At 38.0% G+C, this 22519-nt stretch overlaps 1 protein-coding gene across 2 annotated transcripts in view; it reads right to left on the bottom strand.

Moving 5' to 3' along the window:
- Positions 1-22519, bottom strand: part of polr3f (polymerase (RNA) III (DNA directed) polypeptide F) — a 39844-nt gene that overhangs the window by 8284 nt on the left and 9041 nt on the right. For both annotated transcript variants that reach the window (XM_069932024.1, XM_069932025.1), the window contains exons 5-7: positions 19849-19961; positions 17673-17816; positions 13769-13876 (exon numbers count right to left, since the gene is read on the bottom strand). In XM_069932024.1, coding sequence (XP_069788125.1) covers positions 13769-13876; positions 17673-17816; positions 19849-19961 — 365 coding nt within the window. The remainder of the gene's footprint in view (positions 1-13768; positions 13877-17672; positions 17817-19848; positions 19962-22519) is intronic.

The following is a 22519-nucleotide window of genomic DNA, read 5'->3' as shown; positions in this document are numbered from 1 at the left end:
CCACAGCAACCACAATAGGGATACCATGCACAAAACTTGCCAGTGGTAAAGTTCTGACCATAACTGGATGATGGCTTGGTTTTTAAATCGATACAAGCTGATAATGAGAATGAGTTTATTGTCAGACATATTGTACAAAGTAACTATTCCCTAAATTCTTACTTGCTGCAGCTAAAGGGGTACTTGTATAGAAGAATTATAAACTGATTAAATTAAGAGACAATAAATAAATAATATTCACGGAAATCTTTGTGCAGCAAAAAAGTGACTTGCAACAGGGCAGACAGACCGTGATTAGTGTACCTAGGGGAGGTTCAAGAGTCTGACTATTGGAAAGAAACTGTTCTTGAACCTAGAGTCACCCATTCTATAATCCATGTCTCTGATTAGCTTTAGGCCTTGTTATGTAATGAGCTGGTAAGCGTTGAGGGAGTTCCACGAGAGACAGTCTCGCATGGTTACTTACCAGTTTCATGGATGTCAAGGAGAACACCAATTTTTTATAGCACAAAACCCTCCAGCTAATCTATTGAGTCAAGATCTCCTCTACAAACAAGGTTGCACGTTGGTATATTCCCTTGATGGAGTACAGCTAGAAGTACCAGAGTGTGTATATTCATCAGTCAAGACCCAAAATTTGGTTGAGGAGTCATGTGATGGAGTAGTGGCCGGACGGTGAACTCCAGCCCTCTCCAGAAAAGTCGGGAAAAACAAGAGAAAATACAAAGGCACAGAAATAAAAGTTAAAGAAAAGTGAGTATAAAGGTGGAAAGAAGATGGCGACAAAAAAAGAAAAATCAAAATCAACGGTAAAAAGAGAGGAAGAGAAGAAAACGGAGGAATAAAGAGAAGGCCTTACCAGTCCGAAGAGGCCCGATGTGGAGAAAGAAGCCCGCTTCCTCAGGTCGGTAGAAATAGGACTACAAAAATGGCTCGCAGAGCCGAGTAAAAGTGCGCAACCGCGCATGAAAAAAAACACACCGACGGGAGGGGGGACCAGCTGGGGAGTCGATCTCCACAGCCGGCAACGACAGCTGCAGAACACCTGCAGCAAGAAGAGACCACAGAAGACAATGAAAACAAGAAAGAAGAGAAGAAAAGGGCAACAAAGAAACAACAGATGGCCAACCCAGAGGAAGAAGAAGAGGAAGAGTACAGTGAATTAGAAGAAGGGAAAGGCAAGGTAAAGGATATACTTTCTCTTGTTAGAGGATACATGGAGTCATTTAAAGAATGGCAAACACAGGAATTTAATGATTTAAGAAGAAGAATAAACAACACAGAAGAGAAAGTGAATAAAATAGATATGACCTTAACAGAAATGGGAAAGAAAATGGACAAGATGGAAGAGCGGGCAGTAGCAGCAGAAATGGAGGTAAAAGACTTAAAAAAGAAATTGGAGGAATCTAATAAAAAAACTAAAGAGACACAAGAACTACTAGCTCAAAAAATAGATATAATGGAAAATTATAACAGAAGAAATAACATAAAGATAGTGGGCCTTAAGGAAGATGAAGAAGGCAAGAATATGAGGGAGTTTATAAAAGAGTGGATCCCTAAGACCCTAGGATGTCCAGAACTACAGCAAGAAATGGAAATAGAAAGGGCACATAGAGCATTGGCCTCTAAACCACAACAAAAACCAAGATCTATTTTAGTAAAATTCCTAAGATATACTACAAGAGAAAAGGTACTGGAGAAGACAATGGAAAAAGTAAGAGAGGGCAACAAACCACTGGAGTATAAAGGGCAAAAAATCTTCATTTATCCAGATATAAGTTTTGAACTCCTAAAGAAGAGAAAAGAGTTCAATACAGCAAAGGCGATTTTATGGAAGAAAGGGTATAAATTTATACTAAAGCATCCAGCGGTATTGAAAATATTTATTCCAGGACAACAAAACAGACCATTCTCGGATCCAGAAGAAGCACGAAAATTTGCAGAACAATTACAAAAATAGACTGAGGGATGAAGACGGGTAATGAGAGTAAAAATGATCACGATTCATATGTATGTGGGTAAAGACAAAAATAGACTGAGGGATGAAGACGGGTAATGAGAGTAAAAATGATCACGATTGATATGTATGCGGGTAAAGTATAAGAGTGAATAGAGACAATGTGCATACGTGAATGTATCTGTACTTAGAGGAAAATATAGATAGTATAGACAAGAATTAATAAGGGAAGGTAATGGAATAGAATAAGGAGGAAATTAAAAGAGTGACCTTTGTGACATATGAAAAGTGAAATCTTTTCTGGGGGGGCTGGGTGGGGGGAAATAGCGGTCACTGCAAAATCAGTTGACGCTTGCGAGTGGATTGGCAAATCCAAATGGAGAGGGGAGATGTGGTTGTCCGACAAGGGATAAAGGACAACTCAGGAGGGGAAGGGGAGATTGGGGATAAAGAAGATAGAAATAGGAGAATAAGGAAAATGTTGGATGTTGTAGGAATGTTGTCTTATAAAGAGTTGAAAATAAGAAAACAGAAATGGAAAAGGAGGAAAGGTAATGATGGAAAAACGGAAAGAGAAGATAAACAAAATATAAAATGGCTACGCTGAACTATATGACTTTAAATATTAATGGAATACATAACCAAATTAAAAGGAAGAAACTACTAAATTTACTGAAAAAGGAAAAAATTGATATAGCATTTGTCCAAGAAACACACTTAACTGAATTGGAGCACAAGAAATTAAAGAGAGATTGGGTAGGACATGTAACAGCAGCATCGTATAATTCAAAAGCAAGAGGAGTGGCTATATTAATTAGCAAAAATGTGCCATTTAAAATAGAAGAGGAAATAATAGATCCAGCAGGGAGATATGTTATGATAAAATGTCAGATATATTTGGAGTTTTGGAATCTACTTAATATATATTCACCTAACGAAGAAGATCAAAAGTTTATGCAAGATATCTTTTTGAAGGTAGCTAATACGCAAGGGAACATACTAATAGGAGGAGATTTCAACCTGAATTTGGATCCAAATATGGATAAAACGGGGAAAAAAATTAACAGGAAGAACAAAGTAACCAAATTTATAATTAAATCAATGCAAGAAATGAAACTTTTGGATATATGGAGGAAACAAAACCCAAAAGAAAAGGAATACTCATACTACTTGACTAGACATAAAACATACTCAAGGATAGACCTATTCCTGTTATCAGCCCACATTCAAGGGAGAGTTAGGAAAACGGAATATAAAGCTAGACTATTATCGGACCACTCATCCCTGTTATTGGCAATAGAGCTAGAGGACATCCCTCCAAGAATGTATAGATGGAGATTAAACCCCATGCTACTTAAAAGACAGGATTTTAGAGAATTTATTGAAAAACAATTAAAAATGTATTTTGAAGTAAATATGGAATCAGTGGAAGATAAGTTTATACTATGGGACGCAATGAAAGCATTCATTAGAGGGCAAATAATAAGTTATGTAACCAAGATGAAGAAGGACTATAATCAGGAAACAGAGCAGTTGGAAAGGGAAATAGTAAACATAGAAAAAAAATTAGCAATGAAGGAAGATACAACTAAAAGAAGAGAATTGGCGGATAAAAAAATAAAATATGAAAAATTACAAACATATAAGGTAGAGAAGAATATAATGAAGACAAAACAGAAATATTATGAACTAGGTGAAAAAACGCACAAAATCCTAGCATAGCAGCTTAAGACAGAGCAAGCTAAGAAAATGGTATTGGCATCAAGGAAAAAAGACAAACAAATTACATATAATCCAAAAGAAATTAAGGAAAACTTTAGAGAATTCTATGAACAATTATACCGAACTGAAAACGAAGGGAAAGAAGGGCAAATAGATGAATTTTTGACTAAAATTGAACTACCAAAACTACAAATAGAGGAACAAAATAAATTAACAGAACCATTTGGAACAGTAGAAATACAAGAGATAATAAAAAAAATACCAAATAATAAGACACCAGGAGAGGATGGATTTCCAATAGAATTCTACAAAACATTTAAAGACTTATTAATACCGCCCCTCCTGGATGTAATCAACCAGATTGATGAGACACAAAACTTACCAGATTCATGTAAAACAGCAATAATTACAGTAATACTAAAACAAGGGAAAGATCCACTCTCACCAGCGTCATATAGACCAATATCTTTGCTAAACACAGATTATAAGATAATAGCTAAACTATTAGCAAACAGATTAGCAGAACAGGTACCGAAAATGGTAAATTTAGACCAAACTGGATTTATCAAAAAAAAACGCACAACAGACAATATTTGTAAATTTATTAACTTAATTCATGCAGTAGAAGGGAATAAAGCACCTACAGTAGCAGTTGCTTTAGACGCAGAGAAGGCCTTCGACAGAGTAGAATGGAATTATTTGTTCAAAGTATTGCAAAAATTCAGTTTACCGGAGAAGTATATTAATTGGATTAAAGCATTATATAAGGGACCGTTAGCGAAAGTGACAGTAAATGGACATGTATCAAAGCAATTTAACTTAAGCAGGTCAACGCGGCAGGGATGCCCACTATCACCTTTATTGTTTGCGCTAGCTATAGAACCACTAGCAGAATTGATAAGAATAGATAATAATATAAAAGGAATAAAAATAAAAGACAGGGAATATAAAATCAGTCTATTTGCAGATGATGTTATAGTGTACTTAACAGAACCAGAACTATCAATAAAAGAATTATATAAGAAATTGAAGGAATATGGAGAAGTGTCGGGTTACAAGATAAACGTAAATAAAAGTGAAGCAATGCCTATGAATAATGCAGATTTCTCAAAATTTAAGAAGGAATCTCCATTCAGATGGCAAATGCAGGCAATAAGATACCTAGGTGTACAAATAAACAAAAATCTAGGCCAATTATATAAACTCAATTACAATCCACTAATGAAAAAATTACAGGACGATTTAGAGCATTGGAAAGATCTACCACTAACACTGATAGGAAGGATAAACTGTATTAAAATGAACATTTTTCCAAGGATATTATACTTATTTCAGGCATTGCCAATACAACTGACAGAAAAATTCTTCAAAGAGTTAAAGAAAATAATAAGGAAATTTTTATGGAGAGGGGGGAAACCGAGGATAGCACTAGATAAATTAACAGAAGGGTATAAACAAGGAGGCTTACAATTGCCAAACTTCAAAAATTATTATAGAGCCGCAAAATTAAGATACCTATCAGATTTTTATCAAACAAGGGAAAAACCAGACTGCACGAGATTAGAATTAGATAAAATAGGGGAAAAGATACCTGAACACATATTATATAAATGGGACGAAAAATTGGTACAACATAGAACTTCTCCAGTATTACATCATCTCCTCAATATTTGGAAGAAGATTCATGTAGAAAGAAATAAAATAAATTATCAATTACCAAAACTAATATTGACGCAAAATAAGCTACTCCCTTTTACAATAGACAACCTTTCCTTTAGAAAATGGGAAAAAAAAAAGGGATTAAAAGAATAGAAAATTGTTTTTCAGGAAGTTGATTCTTATCCTTTGAACAAATGAGAGATAAGTACAATATAACTGGAGATACAGCGCTGGCATATTACCAACTGAGATCCTAATTAGGAAGCAATTTGAGTTTACCAGAGGGAAGTAACCTTGAATATGTGATTACAGATACAATGTTAATCAAAAGATTTATAACAAATATGTATATTAAACTGCAAGAAAAGGAGAATGAGGAAACAAATGGTAAAACTAAACAAAAATGGGAACAAGATTTAAATATAAAGATAAAAAAGGAAACATGGGAGAAATTATGTTCTGGAACGATGAGAAATACAATAAATACGAGGCTACGTATGATACAATATAATTGGTTACACAGACTATACATTACACCGCAAAAGTTAAATAAATGGGACCCAACAGTATCTGATAGATGTTTTCGATGTAAAAAAGAAATGGGAACAACAATTCATGCAATCTGGACATGTGAGAGAGTAGAAAAATTTTGGGATGATCTCAATCAGATATTAAATAAAATAACAGAAAACAATATACCAAAGAATCCAGAGATCTTTCTCCTAAGTAACATAACAAACAAAGAATTTGGAATTGATTTGGAGAATGCACAAAAAAGATTTGTTAAGATAGCCCTAGCAGTAGCAAAAAAATGTATTATGTCAACCTGGAAATTGGAAGATAATTTGAAAATACAACTATGGTATATAGAAATGAATAAATGTATTCCATTAGAAAAAATAACATATAGTTTAAGAAATAATATTGAAATATTCGAACAAGTATGGGAGCCTTACATTAAATACAATAGCGAAAACCTACCGGGGACAAACATTACCTAAGTTGATGGAAGGAGAAGGAAAGAAAAGAATGGACTCAGTATAATTTCTGGTGTATTTTTGTTGAATGACAACATTGTCTGACTGGCTTAATGCAACCTAGATTGTATACCTAAAATGGATGAGAGGGGGGGGTGGGGGGGTGGCTTGGGAGGATGGGGGGGGGGGGAAAAGTCACTGTATATGTGTGAAAAAGAAGTGTATATCATGGCTAATGTGATTTATGGTGTGAAAAATAAAAAAATTATAAAAAAAAAGACCCAAAATTTGGTTGTGGAAGTTTACTGACGAATCTCTCACCACAAAAGCATTAACTATGGTAAAACAATTGCTCACTACCCATTTCTTTCCATGGATATCGTGTGACCTGGTGAGCTCCTTCAGCACTTAGGTGTATTGAACAGTAAGCCTTTCACTTCCACTATTATTGCATCCTGTGTGGGTCCTAAAGGCATCACCACTGCCATAAGGTTACCACCCAATGCAGATCCACTTTTCCCAAGTAGATCTGATATTGTCATACAAAGGTCTTGCGATAAATGGCTTCCCTTTTCCCAAGTGAAAACCTACACCAAGTCTGAGGCAATTCTTACCATCTTCTACAGGGCAGCTGGACAGTTTTTTTTAAATATACATAAAATAAGTTAGTGTCCTATTCTACCGAGTTTGAACATCATATTTAAATTTAAAATTTAGACATACTGTATGTAACATGCCTTTTCGATCCACGGGCCCTTGCCACCCAATTACACCCAAAAGACCTACAACCCCCAGCATGTTTTGAACAATGGGAGGAAACCAGAGCCCCCGGGAAAACCCACACAGACACAGGGAGAAGACACAAACTCCTTTTAGAAAGGATGGGATTTGAACTCTGGGCCTGATCGGTGGTGTAACAGCATTGTACTAACCATTACGCTAACTGTGCCACTCCAATATCATGATAGGTATGCTTACAGGTAACTGATCGCTTGCTTGCCCAAGTACCAGAAATGCTGTGGTCAAAGGAGAGCAATGATGTGAAACAGGTACTGTCAGCCAAACCCTTCAAGGTATGATTGGACCCCACTAATTTATTGTTACAGAAATCCCAGTATCCTCTGAAACATGAGCCCAAGAAAGGAACCTGTATAGTAAGCTTTCCTACTACAATGCATTATAGTGCCAACAGTGAGCCCTTGCAATACTCTTGAAAAAGACACATGGCAATTTGTTCAAGACATACAGGTGGTTAACGTTTTTACTGACTATCATTATGCCTTTGGATCAGCGTACAACTTTGGATATCTATTAAAAATGCACAGGTTCCTCACTTCAGAAGCCCCAGTTAGTTGCCAATCTTTTTTCTATCCAAATACCTTCAGCAATTACAATTATCAAGTCTATGGCTCGCACAAATAGGAAGAGTAAAAAATTTCAAGGTACTGAACTGTCAGATTTCACATTCTAAACAGCAGTGGCAAATCTTTTTAAATATATGATATCCCAATGTGATCAGTTTGCCAATCCATCCCATAGCCCACCACTGAGCTTGTACATTTACAGCAGAAACTGAAAAGACTGGACAAATGAAAAGTGTGTGCAGGGTTCTCAAAGCATCTGGTGTCACCCTGGTCACGCTGCCACTCCATTCTCTCAATTGGCTGGTCTGCATAGCATATAGATTACAGCACAGAAATAGGCTCTTCAGCCCTTCTAGTCAGTGCCAAACTATTTTTCTGCCTAATCCCACTGACCTGTACCCAGTCTGTACCCCTCTATATCTCTCCCATCCACGTACCTATCCAAATTCTTCTTCATGTTAAAATTGAGCCCGCATTCACTTCAAATGGTAGCTCATTCCACACTCCCATCATTTTCTGTGTGAAGAAGTTCCCCCCAAATGTTTCCCCTTTCACCTTTAATCCATGTCCTCTGGTTTGTGTCTCACCTACACTCAAGGGAAAAAAAACCTATCTACATTTACCCCTCAAAATTAAAAATAAATCTATCAACTCTCCTCACATTTTTCTATACTCCAGGGAAAAAAAAACTCCTTTCCCTGTAACTCAGTGTTCCTGAAGTCCAGACAACATCCTAGTAAATCTTCTCTGCACTTTCCTGTAGTTAGGTGACCAAAACTGCACACAATACAAAACTGGATCTTGGTTTTTGATGTGTCTGTGGTTTCGGAGCTAGTGTTCTGTGTGGCCTTTCTATTTCCATTCCTTCCTGCATTTCTGTCGTTCCCAGGACCTTTGGGATCCATTCTTTTATTAATTCCTTCATATCTGTGCTGCCTTCATCTTCCTTTAGGGCCACTATTTTTATGTTGTTTCGCCTACTATAATTTTCCAACATATCAATTTTCTGAGCTAACAACTCTTGTGACTCTAATTTTATCATTTTCTTCCAATTTTCTTCTAAAGTCATTTACTTCAATTTCTACAACCGTTTCTCATTCTTCCACATTTTCTACTCTTTTCCCTATTTCTGTCATGACCAGCTCTAATCTTTGCACTTTATCTTCTGTTCTTTTCATTTTTCTTTTAATTGCACTAAATTCTAATGAAAACCATTCTTTTAATGCTCTCATTTGTTCTTGAAAAAAAGCTTTATCTATATTCTGTCCATCTGTTTTACCTTCTATTTCTCTGTGAAGATCTTGGTCTTCTTCCTCTTCTTCTGTGTCTGTACCTGTGTTTGTGTCTTCTTCTCTTCTTTGTATCTGTCTCTTCTGACTTTCCTGATGAGTTGCTTGTCTCACTTTGTCGGGACTCTTCTTGCTTGGCCTCTTGCTGTTGGCCCTCTTCTTCTGAGCTGCTTATCTGCTCCTGCTCCTTTCCTTTCCCTCCCTCTCCTGCCGCTTTCCTCTTCTTCCAGCTGAGAGCCCTGGTGTCGGGCATCCCTCAGCTGGTCGTGCTGTGGTTGCCCGCTCCTCCGCTGAGCCCCCCTCCCGCCGGTGTTCTCCTTCTCCTTAGTTTGCGCATTGCGCACTTTTATTTGGCTCAAAGAGCCATTTTTGCAGTCCAGTGGTCGGGGGGGGGGTTGCGACTCCCCGTGGGCGTCACCAACCTTGCAGATCGAGCGCTCTTCTCCACCACGGCTCCCTCTTTCTTCGTGCAGGTAAGGCCTTCTTTCTTTTCCTGCATCTTTTCTTTTCCCGTTGTTTTTACTTTTTCCTTCTTGGGTGCCATTTTCTTTCTTTTCTCTGCAACTTTATCTTTTATTTCTTATATTTTGTATTTATTGAACTTTGTCTATTCTTCACTTTTTTTCTTCTTTTCTGGAAAGGGCTGGTATTACCCTACCGGCCACTACTCCATCACTTGACTCCCCCTGTTTACCACACTCTTCAGTGCCCTACCATTTACTGTCCTTTCTTGGTTTGTCCTTCCAAAATGCAACTCCTCACACATGTCTGCATTAAATTCCATCAGGCCATTTTTCCAGTTGGTCTAGATACCTCTACAAGCTTTAAAAGCATTCCTCACTCTCCACATCTTCAATCTTTGTGTCATCTGCAAATTGCTGATCCAATTTACCACATAATCATCAGATCATTGATATAGATGACAAACAACAATGGTCCCAGCACCAATTCCTGAAGCATACCACTAGTCACAGGTCTCCAGTCTGAGAAGCAATCATCCACCACTATAGCCAAGTCAAATCCATTTTACTACCTCACAATGAATACCAAGTATCTGAAGCTTCCTGATTAACCACCCATTTGGGACCTTGTCAAAGGCCTTACTAAAGTCCATGTAGACAACATCCACAGCCTTTCCTTCATCAACTTTCTTGGTAACCTCTTCAAAAAACTCTAAGATTAGTTAAACATGACCTACCATGCACAAAGCCATGATTATTTCTCATCAGTTTCTGGCTATCCAAATAATTGTACATCGATCTCTTAAAGCACCTTCCAATAATATGGCTACTACTGACATCATTGCTACAATTATTTTTGGAGCCTTTTTTAAGCAACGTAACAACATGAACTATTCTCCGGCACCTCACCATGGCTAAGGACATTTTAAATATTTTTGCCAGAGCCCCAGATATTTCTACACTAGCCTTTCTCAAAGTCTGAGGGAATACCTTGTCAGGCCCTGGGGATTTATCAACCCTTATTTGCCTTAAGACAGCAAGCACCTCCTCCTCTTTAGTCTGTGTAGGTTCCATGACCTCACTGCTTGTTTTCTTAAATTCCCATGACTCCGTTCCATTTTTGAGTAAATAGTGATCCAAAAAAACCATTCAAGTTCTCCCACATCTCTTTTGGTTCCATCCATGGCCGACCACTCTGATCTTCAAGGGGACCAATTTTGTCCCTTACTGTCCTTTTGCTCTTAGTATACCTGTAGAAACCCTTAGGATTTTTCTTTACATTGTCTGCCAAAGCAACCTCATGTCTTCTTTTAGCCTTCCTAATTTCTTTCTTGAGTGTTTTTCTTACTTTTAAAAAAAATATATACTTAAGTACCTCATTTGCTCCATGTTGCCTGTACCTGCTATGCACCTCTCTCTTCTTCAAAGCAAATACCCAATATCCATGAAAAACCAAGGTATCTTATGCCTGCTAATTTTGCCTTTAATCCTGACAGGAGATTCAAACTCTACTCTCAACATTTCACCTTTAAAGATTTTCCACTTACCTCACACATCTTTGCCTGAAAACAACTATCCCAACCCACGCATTCTAGATCCTTTCTCATTTTCCTCAAAACTAGCCTTACGCCAACTGAGAACTTCAACCCAAGGTCCAGACCTATCCTTCTCCTTAATTAACTTGAAATTAATGGCATTATGATCACTGGACCCAAAATGTTCCCTACACATACTTCTGTCACCTGTCCTGTCTTGTTCCCCAATAGGAGATCCACTATTTCACTCTCTGTATATATTGATTTAGAAAACTTTTCTAAACACATTTGACAAACTCCAAGCCATTCAACCCTTTTACAAAATGAAAGTCCCAGTCAATATGTGGACAGTTAAAATCTACCATTGCATCCTTGTGCTTCCTGTAGCTGTCTGCTATTTCTCCAGATTTGCTCTATCAATTCTTGTGGACTGTTGGGTTGTCAGTAATACAACCCCATGAGTGTAGTCATACCTTTCCCATTCTTCAGCTCTACCCATTTATCGTGCCTGAGCAGCACTGATATTTTCCCTGATGAGCAATGCCACTACTTCCCCTTTAATTCTCTCCACCTCCCCATCACCCCATCACAATGAAAGTCCAGTACATTGAGCTACCAGTCCTGCCCCTCTTACAACCAAGTTTCACTAAAAGCCACTATGTCATCATTCCACATACCCATCCACACTCTTAGCTCATCTGCCTTTCCTACAACTTGCATTGAAATAGATGCACCTGAGAACATTTCCACCATGTACAGCCCTTTGACCTCTAATGTTACATGAAATTTTCACATCATCTGTTCCCTTCCCCTATCTAATCTGGCACAGTGGTTCCCATCTTCTGTAAATCTAGAATCTAGTTTAAACCCACCAAAGCAGCACTAGAAAACTTTTCTGTAAAGATATTAGTCCCCTTCCTGTTCAGATGCAAACCATCCCGTTGGAACAGGTCCAACCTTCCCCGGAAGAGAAACCTGAAACCTTCCCTCCTACACCGTCTTTAGCCTCATTAAAAGCTGCATTATCCTCCTATTTCTAACCTCATTAGCACGCAGCTCGGGTAGCAATCCTGAGATCACAACCCTGGAGGACCTGACCTTCAACCTAGTGCCTAACTCCCTGAACTTTACTTGTAGGACCTCCTCGGCACCTCTTTGATGGAGTGAAAACTAATGTTCACGATGGCATAGGCCGCAATCACAACCCTCTGAACCCTTCTTCTGTCCTATGTAATGGCACCTCCATACCAGACAGTGATACAACCAGAAAGAATACTCCCCACGGTACACCAGTAGAAATTTGAAAGAGTACTGGGTGATACACCAAATCTCCTCCGCTGGTGAGCCCTCTTCATGTTTGCATCAACATGATGGCCCCAGGATAGATCTTCAGAGAGGTTGACACCCAGGAATTTGATATTCTTTACCCTTTCCACTGCTGATCCATCGATGAGCATGGTTTTGTCTTCTCCCAGTTTCCCTTTCTTGAAGTCAACAATCAGTTCCTTAGTTTTGTTAATGTTGAGGGCAAGGTAGCTGTGACACCATGCCATTGGCAAATCTCACTCCTGTGCACTTCCTCATTGCTGTCTGTGATTCTGCCAACAACTGTGGTGTCAATCAGAAAATTTGTAGTAGATGGCATTCGAATTATGCCTGGCCACAGTCAAGGGTGTAGAGAGAGTAGAGCAATGGGCTAACCACACATCCTTGAAGTGCACCTGTGTTGATTGTCAATGAGGAGATGGCATTGGTACCGATCCACATCGACTGTGGTCTTCTGATGAGGAAATCAAGGATCCATTTGCAGAGAGAGGTTCAGAGGCCTAGGTTTTGACCATAAACCAAATTCTGATTGTGAAAAATAAGTTAATTCTCCATATGGTTATGGGAACAGGTAGGTCAGTGGAGTAGAGTCCACAGCCACTATTTCATTGAATGGCAGAGCAGGCTCAATGAGCTAGATGGACCAACCCTGTTCCTACTTTTTAAAAAAATCTTATACAAAACAATATACAAATCCAATGGGGACAACATTACCCACACAGAAAAATATCAGTAATGAACTATTTTTTTCAACATCAAGAAAGGCAGTAATCACAAATTTCTAGCATGTGTAATGAATTGTCTCATTCAAATTTGTGGAAATGGAAACCAGTATTTTCCATTTCTAAATGTAGGACATTTTTGCCCATATATTAGATGTCAATTAAACATTGCTTTGTATCTGAGATGGTGAAGAGGCATTCAAGAGGGCACATGTTTTTGAATAGAATCTCCAGAAGTAGTAAAGGGATGAGAAAACAGAGGGAACCATAATTGGCAAGAAATAAACTGAGTGATGCTGAAGGAAGCCAGAAAATGATCAAAAATTGTGTCAAAGGCTGCAGATGTTGAGAAGAATGTGCAGAGATAATTAACCCTGGAATAGTCATTCTGCCAACAGTTTGGTTGAATTATGAATAAGGGGAGAAGACTTAAGATATCATGTGCTTGGAAAAAGCAATATAGGAGATGAAATAGAACAACATGGAGGACGACATAGGAGGGCAATTGAAAATGCATGGGAGATTTAGATTGGAGGACAGAAGAAAGGGAGGGAAATGGTGGAGGCAGATGAATGTCTTGATTGACGTGGCAAAAAAAAAATCTTAGTGAAGCTGGAGGAGGCAGTGAAAGAGGGTTTAAGAACATGGTATTTGGTAAATAATTTTGAATAATGATCACCTTCAGCAGTATACAGCAGATTAAACACTTCTTTGACCTCATCTTCAAAGGATGTAGTCATAACAGCATTCTAGTACCTTGCTGATCCCCAATTCACAGATGTATTTCCACACTTCATGAGATGAAGCAAATGAACTGTTCCTTTGCACCATAGGACTTTGTTTACTCTCGCGTGCCACCTCAGCCTGTAGGGAACGCAGGATTACTAATTAGTTTTTGGTAACAAGGTTCTAAAAAAAGTATATTCAAATTTACCAATCATTTGAGCAAATGTAGATGGGGCTTGTGGGTCCTCAAGTAGATATAGGCTTATAGTAAATACTGGGCAGTGTAAGGCTGCTGGATTGGAAAAGTATGCAAGCTCAGATGGTGTGGAACACAAAAGTCTGCAGCCACTGTGATTGTAGCAAACAAAAAAAAAATGCTAGAGGAACTCAGCAAGTTTTTTTGCAGCATCTGAAGGAGTTAAAGATATACAGTGAAACCCCATTATAACATAATCATTGGGCTCCATAAAATCATATCATGAAAAAAAGAGAGGTCACACTAAATCGAGATTTCATTTTAATTTCTTGTTTAATTTGCAAACCTACATCATTTCCATTTCTCCTTTATTCGGAACATCCCAGTTATTTTGTATGCTGGAAGCCTGATGCCCGACTCCAATGACTCATATATCCAAATCCGCGACACATAAAAATCAGGGTTTCACTGTATAACCTGCATTTCAAGCCTGAGCCTTTCTTCAATGTACAGAACTTTTTTTTTAAAAATTTTTTATTTTTCACACCATAAACCACATTGACCAAGATGCATACATTTTCCTTTTCAAATATATACAGTGTCATTTTCTACCCCACTCCCTCCTCCCATCCCACCCTCCCTACCACCCCCCCAATCATTTAAAGTACAAAATCTAAGATACATTAAACCAGTCAAACAATGTTGTCATTCAATAAAAATAAACAAGAAATTCCATTGAGTCAATTCTTTTCATTTCCTTCTCCTTTTGTTAATTTAGGTGGTAGATGTCCCCGGTAGGTTTTCTCTATTGTGTTTCATGTATGGCTCCCATATTTGTTCAAATATTTCAATATTATTTCTTAAATGAAATGTTATTTTTTCTAATGGAATACATTTATTCATTTCTATATACCATTGTTGTATTCTCAAATTATCTTCCAATTTCCAGGTTGACATAATACATTTTTTTGCTATGGCTAGAGCTATCTTAACAAATCTTTTTTGTGCACCATCCAAATCTAGTCCAAATTCTTTGTTTTTTATGTTACTTAGGAGGAAGATCTCTGGGTTTTTTGGTATATTGTTTTCTGTAATTTTTTTAATATCTGGTTTAAATCTTCCCAAAATTTTTCTACTTTATCACATGTCCAGATTGCATGAATTGTTGTTCCCATTTCTTTTTTACAACGAAAACATCTGTCAGATACTGTTGGGTCCCATTTTTTTAACTTTTGAGTTGCAATGTATAGCCTGTGTATCCAGTTATATTGTATCATACGTAACCTTGTATTTATTGTATTTCTCATCGTTCCAGAGCATAACTTCTCCCATGTTTCCTTCTTTATCTTTATATTTAAATCTTGTTCTCATTTTTGTTTAGTTTTACCATTTGTTTCCTCATTCTCATTTTCTTGCAGTTTAATATACATATTTGTTATAAATCTTTTGATTATCATTGTATCTGTAATCACATATTCAAAGTTACTTCCCTCTGGTAACCTCAGACTACTTCCTAATTTGTCCTTCAAGTAGGATCTCAATTGGTAATATGCCAACACTGTATCTTGAGTTATATTTTATTATCTTTCATTTGTTCAAAGGATAATAATCTATTTCCTGAAAAACAATTTTCTATTCTTTTGATCCCTTTTTTCTCCCATTCTCTAAAGGAAAGGTTATCTATTGTAAAAGGGAGTAACTGATTTTGCGTCATTATTAGTTTTGGTATTTGGTAATTTGTTTTATTCCTTTCTACATGAATCTTCTTCCAAATATTGAGCAGATGATGTAATACTGGAGAACTCCTAAGTTGTACCAATTTTTCATCCCATTTATATAATATGTGTTCAGGTATCTTTTCCCCTATTTTATCTAGTTCTAATCTAATCTAATCTGGCTTTTCCCTTGTTTGATAAAAATCTGATAGTTATCTTAATTGTGCGGCTCTGTAATAATTTTTAAAATTTGGCAGTTGTAAGCCTCCTTGTTTATACCATTCTGTTAATTTATCTAGTGCTATCCTCGGTTTCCCCCCTTTCCATAAAAAATTCTTTATTATTTTCTTTAACTGAATATCTCTTATATTATTTCTTCTATTATAGTTTTCCATTATATCTGTCTTCTGAGCTAACAGCTCATGTGCCTCTTTAACTTTTTTATTAGATTCTTCTAATTTCTCTTTTAAGTCCACTTCCATTTCTACGATTATTTCTCATTCTTCCACAATATCCACTCTTTTTCCTATCTCTGATATGACCATTTCTATTTTATTCATTTTTTCTTCTGCACTCTTAATTCTTCTTTTTATCTCATTAAATTCTTGTAATTGCCATTCTTTCACTGATTCCATATATTCTTTAAAAAAAGATATATCCATTGTCCTGCCTTTCTCTTCTTCTTCAATTTCTCTCTGTTCTTCTTCTTCCTCTGGGTTGGCCATCTGTTGTTTCCTTGTTTTCTTTTTACCCTCTTCTTTCTTGTCGTTATTTTCTATGTTCTGCTCCTGTTGCTGTGTTGCAGCTGTCACTCTCAGCTGTGGAGATCGACTCCGCAGCTGTTCCCCCCTCCCGTCAGTGTGTTTTTTTTCATGCGCGGTTGCGCACTTTTACTCGGCTCCGCGAGCCATTTTTGTAGTCCCAAGCTCAGGACTTCCACTGACCTGAGGGAGCGTGTTTCTCTCTCCGCGGCGGGCCTCCTCGGACAGGTAAGGCCTTCACCTTCTTCTTCCGACGTTCTTTCATCTTCTCTTCTTCCCATTGTTTTTGACTTTTCTCTCTTCGCTGCCATTTTCTTCTCACCTTTATTTTTACTTTGTTTTAATTTTTACTCTTGTACCTTTGTGTTTTGTGCGTTTTTTTTCAACTTTTCCGGAGAGGGCTGGAATTCCCTGACCGGCCACTACTCCATCACGTGACTCCTCCACCCAATGTACAGAACTTGAAGAAGCATTCAGGCCCAAAACACTGATTATACATTTTAACTCCTATGGATGTTGCGAGATCTACTGAGTTCCTCCAGCATTTTTGTGTTTTTACTGAGGTTAGATGGTGGTGCTTTTTGAGAGAATAGTGACCCCAACAGACTGGAAGGTCATGTAGTGAACAGCAATTTGCAGCAACAAAGAGGTCATGTAGTGAACAGCAATTTGCAGCAACAAAGAGGTGGGTCTATTTCTAGCTAGGACAGCAAGGCATTCATAGAAATGGTAGGTCCTGCATTGAATCCTCAGGTCCAGTGAGGTCAGGAAGAGTCTAGACTGCAATTATGTGGTCTATGCTTCTCCCAGGAGATCACACGAGTTTCTATTGACAGCATCCTCTCCTTGGAGTTAGAAGCTTCAGAATTCAGCTTTCTCGGAGACTGAATTTTTAAAAAAATACAAATAGACTACATGGCTCTTCAGGGAGTAAAATTAAATTTGACATCAACTTCTATTGAACAAGAGCATGCATCAGTGAGGCATCTGGGCATATGTAAGAGCAAAGAGTTTCAGCCATTTTCATCTGAATCTGTTGGAGGAAAATATTCAGTAACAATGTCTTCACCTAATGATACAAATCCCAAGTACTCGTTCTTTGTCATTTCAACATGCCGTTTGCTACCTCATTCCTTCTCTATCTCTATCAATCAATCTAATCCTTGTCTATTCTCTGCAATTCAGGCATATAACCCAAGTTACCTGCCCTTCCAAACCGTACATTTTATGACATCGTAAGAACAACCACCATTCTGTCTTACCTTATTTTGTAAGAACTTGAAGCATTGTTGGTTCAACACTTCCACAAATTCTGACTCAAAGTCCTGGTCACTGTACCAAGCTCCACCAGTCACAGATCGGTCTGGCTGCAGGTTGTACAACATGTATACCTTCTTCTTCGAAGCCTAGAAGAGGGGATGGGGATAATTGGGAGTTTTATTTGGACTTGACTCAAGTCAGTACTGGCATAGCAGTTATTTACCACTTAAAACTGAGCACTGAAGGTATTATTCTTTAAAATTAATGTCCATTCCTTCATCATCAACAGGTCTAAATTCTGAAACTCCCTTCCTAAAGGCCTCATGGAAATAACACCACCAGGACACCAGTAATTTAGGGACGGAGCTCAACATTATCTCTTCATAATTGAGAAAAGAAATAACAATGAATGACGGCCTTGCCTGCAATACCCATATGCATAATTAAATTAAAATATACAAACTAGGTGCATGCTAGTTGCATTTATGAAAGGCAAGGTGAATGACTGGATTTTGCAACAATTCAGGTTTTGTTCTCAATTATTTTGTGCCAGCCACAAATCAGGACATTTTTTCTCCTATCCAAGAAGCTCAATTTCATAACCTGCTGATCTCCGAGCTTGCATTTTAAGTGTTGTTCATTTCCCAACTCTGTCCCTGTTCTTGAGGGGACAGCAAAGTGAAAAGTTCATCACCAACCAATACACAGAAGTCATTAATTCAGAAGGGGGTAAAGAACCCTGAAATTTTCCTTTCCAATTCTGACAGTAAAATAGTCCAGAAAATCATGGACCAGATTTTTAAACATCCGGTAGTTGATGCATCAGGTCTGACACTGCAAAAAAAAAGTTACCTCCGGGAAAAGCCTTTCACCTTAACCAATGTACAGTTATCCATTTTTGGATTTTTGTAGTGTAATTATTTGAAATGTGTTTGAAACTACTTTCTCTGCAGCTCACATTTTTCTCTTTGATCCCAACATTAATAGAACAATTTTCAAAAACAGGAAATTGGAAACTTACTTGAATTGGAAAAACTGGAAGGCTTTTGGAAAAGAGGCAAGTAGAATTAATGGGATAACTTTACAAATAAAATCCCACATGATGAACTTAATGGCACGTTTCTGTACTGTACCACTTTAAGCTTCATTATGTATTCTTTAAGTTAATTAAAAGTCATTCCAGTTTTCGTATACTGAATGAAAATATTCAATATTAAGTAGACCAACAATAAATTGGAGTGCCAGCCTAAAAAGATTTGAGCCCATGATTCAAACAGTATTTTCAGACATTACTAAAAGAGTGCTGCACTGAACTGTGCAAACCTGCCACATTCATAAGACTTTAAAATAGGTCCATCTAAATGAAGTGGACTATCCCTTTCTCCCTAGTGTCCAGTATAGGACACAGAAGCAGAAATAGACCATTTGCCCCACATGCCTGCTACACCATTAAGATTTGTTTTCTTCCTATATCTTCCACAATCCTCTTGAATACAAAATCTCAAAGATTCACCTTCTTCTGAGTGAAGAAATTTGTTCCCATCTCTGTTCTTAATGGTCGATATCTTACTTTTGAAACTATAACCCACAGTTTGAGACACCCAGTCAGGGAAAACATCAACCCTGCATTTATGCCATCATGCCCCCTAACAAACGGAACACCCACAACTTCCTTCAAAGCTTAGATGTAGATCTTCAGATCCTGGGGTTTGTCACCTATCTGTTTCAATAATTTGTCTGATACAGATTTATTTCTCCAAATGTCTAATTTTCCACTACTTTTGGGAGTTTTCTGTGTCTTTGACCAGAACAATTACAACATTTGTTTAAATTCTCTGCCACTTCCTTATCCCACTTTAGAATTTCCTCTGTCCCTGTCTGCAAGAAATAATAATCTGGAGAAACTTTTACAGTCTGTTGTTACGTTTCTTAATAGTCTTCTCTTGCAGACCATTCCTTTGCTCATCAATGCTTTACTCCTCCTCTGCTGAACTCATCAAGGCTTTATTCCTCACAAAATCTCATCATTTCCTTTAAAGCTACCTATAACCTGCCCTGAACAAATCAAACAAAACAGTGACTGTATCCAAGAATGTAAAATTTCAAATGCTGAGATCTTAGTGAGAGATAGGAAGGTGGAGAACATTTTGTTCAAATCTAGTAAACTAATGTACTCACAGCTACTGACTTCACCGCTTTAATTAGTTTTTTGCTTTCCATATTCTTCAAGATTTTGTTGATTTCTGTTAGAGGGAGGTTGCTCTTGTATCGAATATCTCTGCTCCATATTCCTACAAAGTAAAAATTCTAATCATTGGGCTCTAGATATAATTTTTAAACATTGATTTTGTAATTTTCCAGCATTGACCATTTTAGATCAAATAAACTATTATTAGACACTAACATGAAATCTTATTGGTATTATCCATAACACAACAGTATTATAGATTCAAGTCCCACTCAGAAGATTTAAGTGCCATCCCAATAGCCTTCTCTGACAACTGCATAGAATTTCCCTACTGCACAACTCTCCATTTTTCTCAGTTCCATGTACCAATCTAATAATCACCTAAAAGATCCAATTGTACTTGCTTCCACCACCATTATTGGCATCACATTCCATGTACCCAGCACTGTGTGAAAAACTTACTTCTACATCTCCTCAGTACTTATAAATGAACACTATAAGACTATGCCCCCATTCTGAGTTAGCCATTTCAGCCACGAGAAAATGTCTCAGCCATTCACACAATCTCAGCAATCTTTTACGCCTCTATCAGGTCACCCCTCTGTTGCTCAAATGAGAAAAAAAAAGTTCACACTACCTATCCTCACAAGGTAGGCTCTCCAAACCAGGCAACATCCTTGTAAATCTCTTCTGCGCCCTCTCTAAAGCATGTCGTGGTCTTACCTTTATCGGGAGCGGTGCCGGCTGCCACTGATGATATAAGCAATGCGACGCGTGGAGATAATAGCACACATGCGCAGATGTGTTAAACGTCAGTATACGGGTGATAAATCTCAGATGTATGAGGAGGAGAGTGAGAGGGCCAGTGAGTTTAGCTGGATGATGTTTGGGGAGTTGAAGAATGCAATGTTGTGTCTAGTGAATATAAAAAGAAAGTCAACTTCATAAAGTGCTGAAAGAAATGAGTGAGTGTATTATTTGTTTGCAAGCTGTGGTAAATCAGTACCGTTACAAGCATTCACTCCTTTCTGCAATGAAGTGATCAGAACAGAACACAATATTCTAAGGGGAGCCTCATGAAGGCTGCATCATTACTTCACAGTTCTTGAACTTGATCCCATGGTTAATGGAGGTCAACACACCATATGCTTTCTTAACAACACTATCAACTTTACATCAGCTTTGAATGCCCCATGGACACAGACCCCAAGATTTCTCAAAATTGAGGCCATCCATGATATGCAAGATCAGCAGACATCTAAAAGAATAAAGAGGTGACCAGCTTAAAATTGGACTTTCCATGTGAAACTCATGCAATTGTTGTGCAGAATTTTACTCACAGCAATCTATGGTCTAGTACATCTCTCATTCTGCCATTACCATCAAGCCAGGGTCCAACCAGTTTCTGTGAGTGCAAAATATGCAAGGAGCAACATACTCAAGTGAAATGCAAAACTGATGAATCCTCAACACTTTCTCTTTGGCTTGGCTTCGCGGACGAAGATTTATGGAGGGGTAATGTCCACGTCAGCTGCAGGCTCGTTTGTGGCTGACAAGTCCGATGCGGGACAGGCAGACACGGTTGCAGCGGTTGAAAGGGAAAATTGGTTGGTTGGGGTTGAGTGTTGGGTTTCTCCTCCTTTGTCTTTTGTCAGTGAGGTGGGCTCTGCGGTCTTCTTCAAAGGAGGTTGGTGCCGGCCGAACTGTGAGGCGCCAAGATGCATGGTTTGAGGCGATATCAGCCCACTGGCAGTGGTCAATGTGGCAGGCACCAAGAGATTTCTTTAGGCAGTCCTTGTACCTCTTCTTTGGTGCACCTCTGTCTCGGTGGCCAGTGGAGAGCTCGCCATATAACACGATCTTTGGAAGGCGATGGTCCTCCATTCTGGAGACGTGACCTACCCAGCGCAGTTGGATCTTCAGCAGCGTGGATCGAATCCACACTGCTGAAGAATCCTCAACACTAACACAATAGAAACAGCATACTTAAACTGGAGCAATCAATTAAATCAGATTGCTGTTTAGAAGTCCTGGGAAAGGTGGTGGATATTTAAATAACACAGCAACTCAACTCAATGAATATCCTCAATAACTGCAGAGCACAATTGTCCTGAGGCAGAAAGTGCCAAGTACATGATTTATCTCGTCTTCAACTACAAGGTCTGACTCCAATTAATTCAATTCATTCCTCATGACATTGCAAAATGGACACAGCAGAACTTCTGACAATATCCTGGTTTCTAGGATTTAAAATGGCTTGTAGAATTAACCACACATTGAACCAAACTTCACAATAACAACAACACTACAGTCTGACTAACAAAATTTCTCAGATCTGTCATTTCCACTTAAAGCATGAGCAATCCATTCTAGCCAATACCTGCATATCGCAAGCTGTATTATGTCCAGTGATGGAACAGTTCATTGAAAGTACTAAAAAGCTATTACCATTCATCTATGACTTACCCCCATGCTTATTTCAGGTCCAGACTTTGATACACCTTAAACTAGACATGGAAAATATAAACTGAATTCCAGGCAAGGTGAAAGGGTTTTGCTTTGTCATCAATGCAATATGACCAGGTGTGACATACTTGGCAATATTGAAATCAATGGGAACTGGATTGCAAAGGCAAAATCCTATTCCAACCGAAATCAGAT

This window comes from Narcine bancroftii, chromosome 4, assembly GCF_036971445.1.
Source record: "Narcine bancroftii isolate sNarBan1 chromosome 4, sNarBan1.hap1, whole genome shotgun sequence".
NCBI classification, from domain to species: domain Eukaryota; kingdom Metazoa; phylum Chordata; class Chondrichthyes; order Torpediniformes; family Narcinidae; genus Narcine; species Narcine bancroftii.
This window is presented reverse-complemented; position numbering and strand designations above follow the sequence as displayed.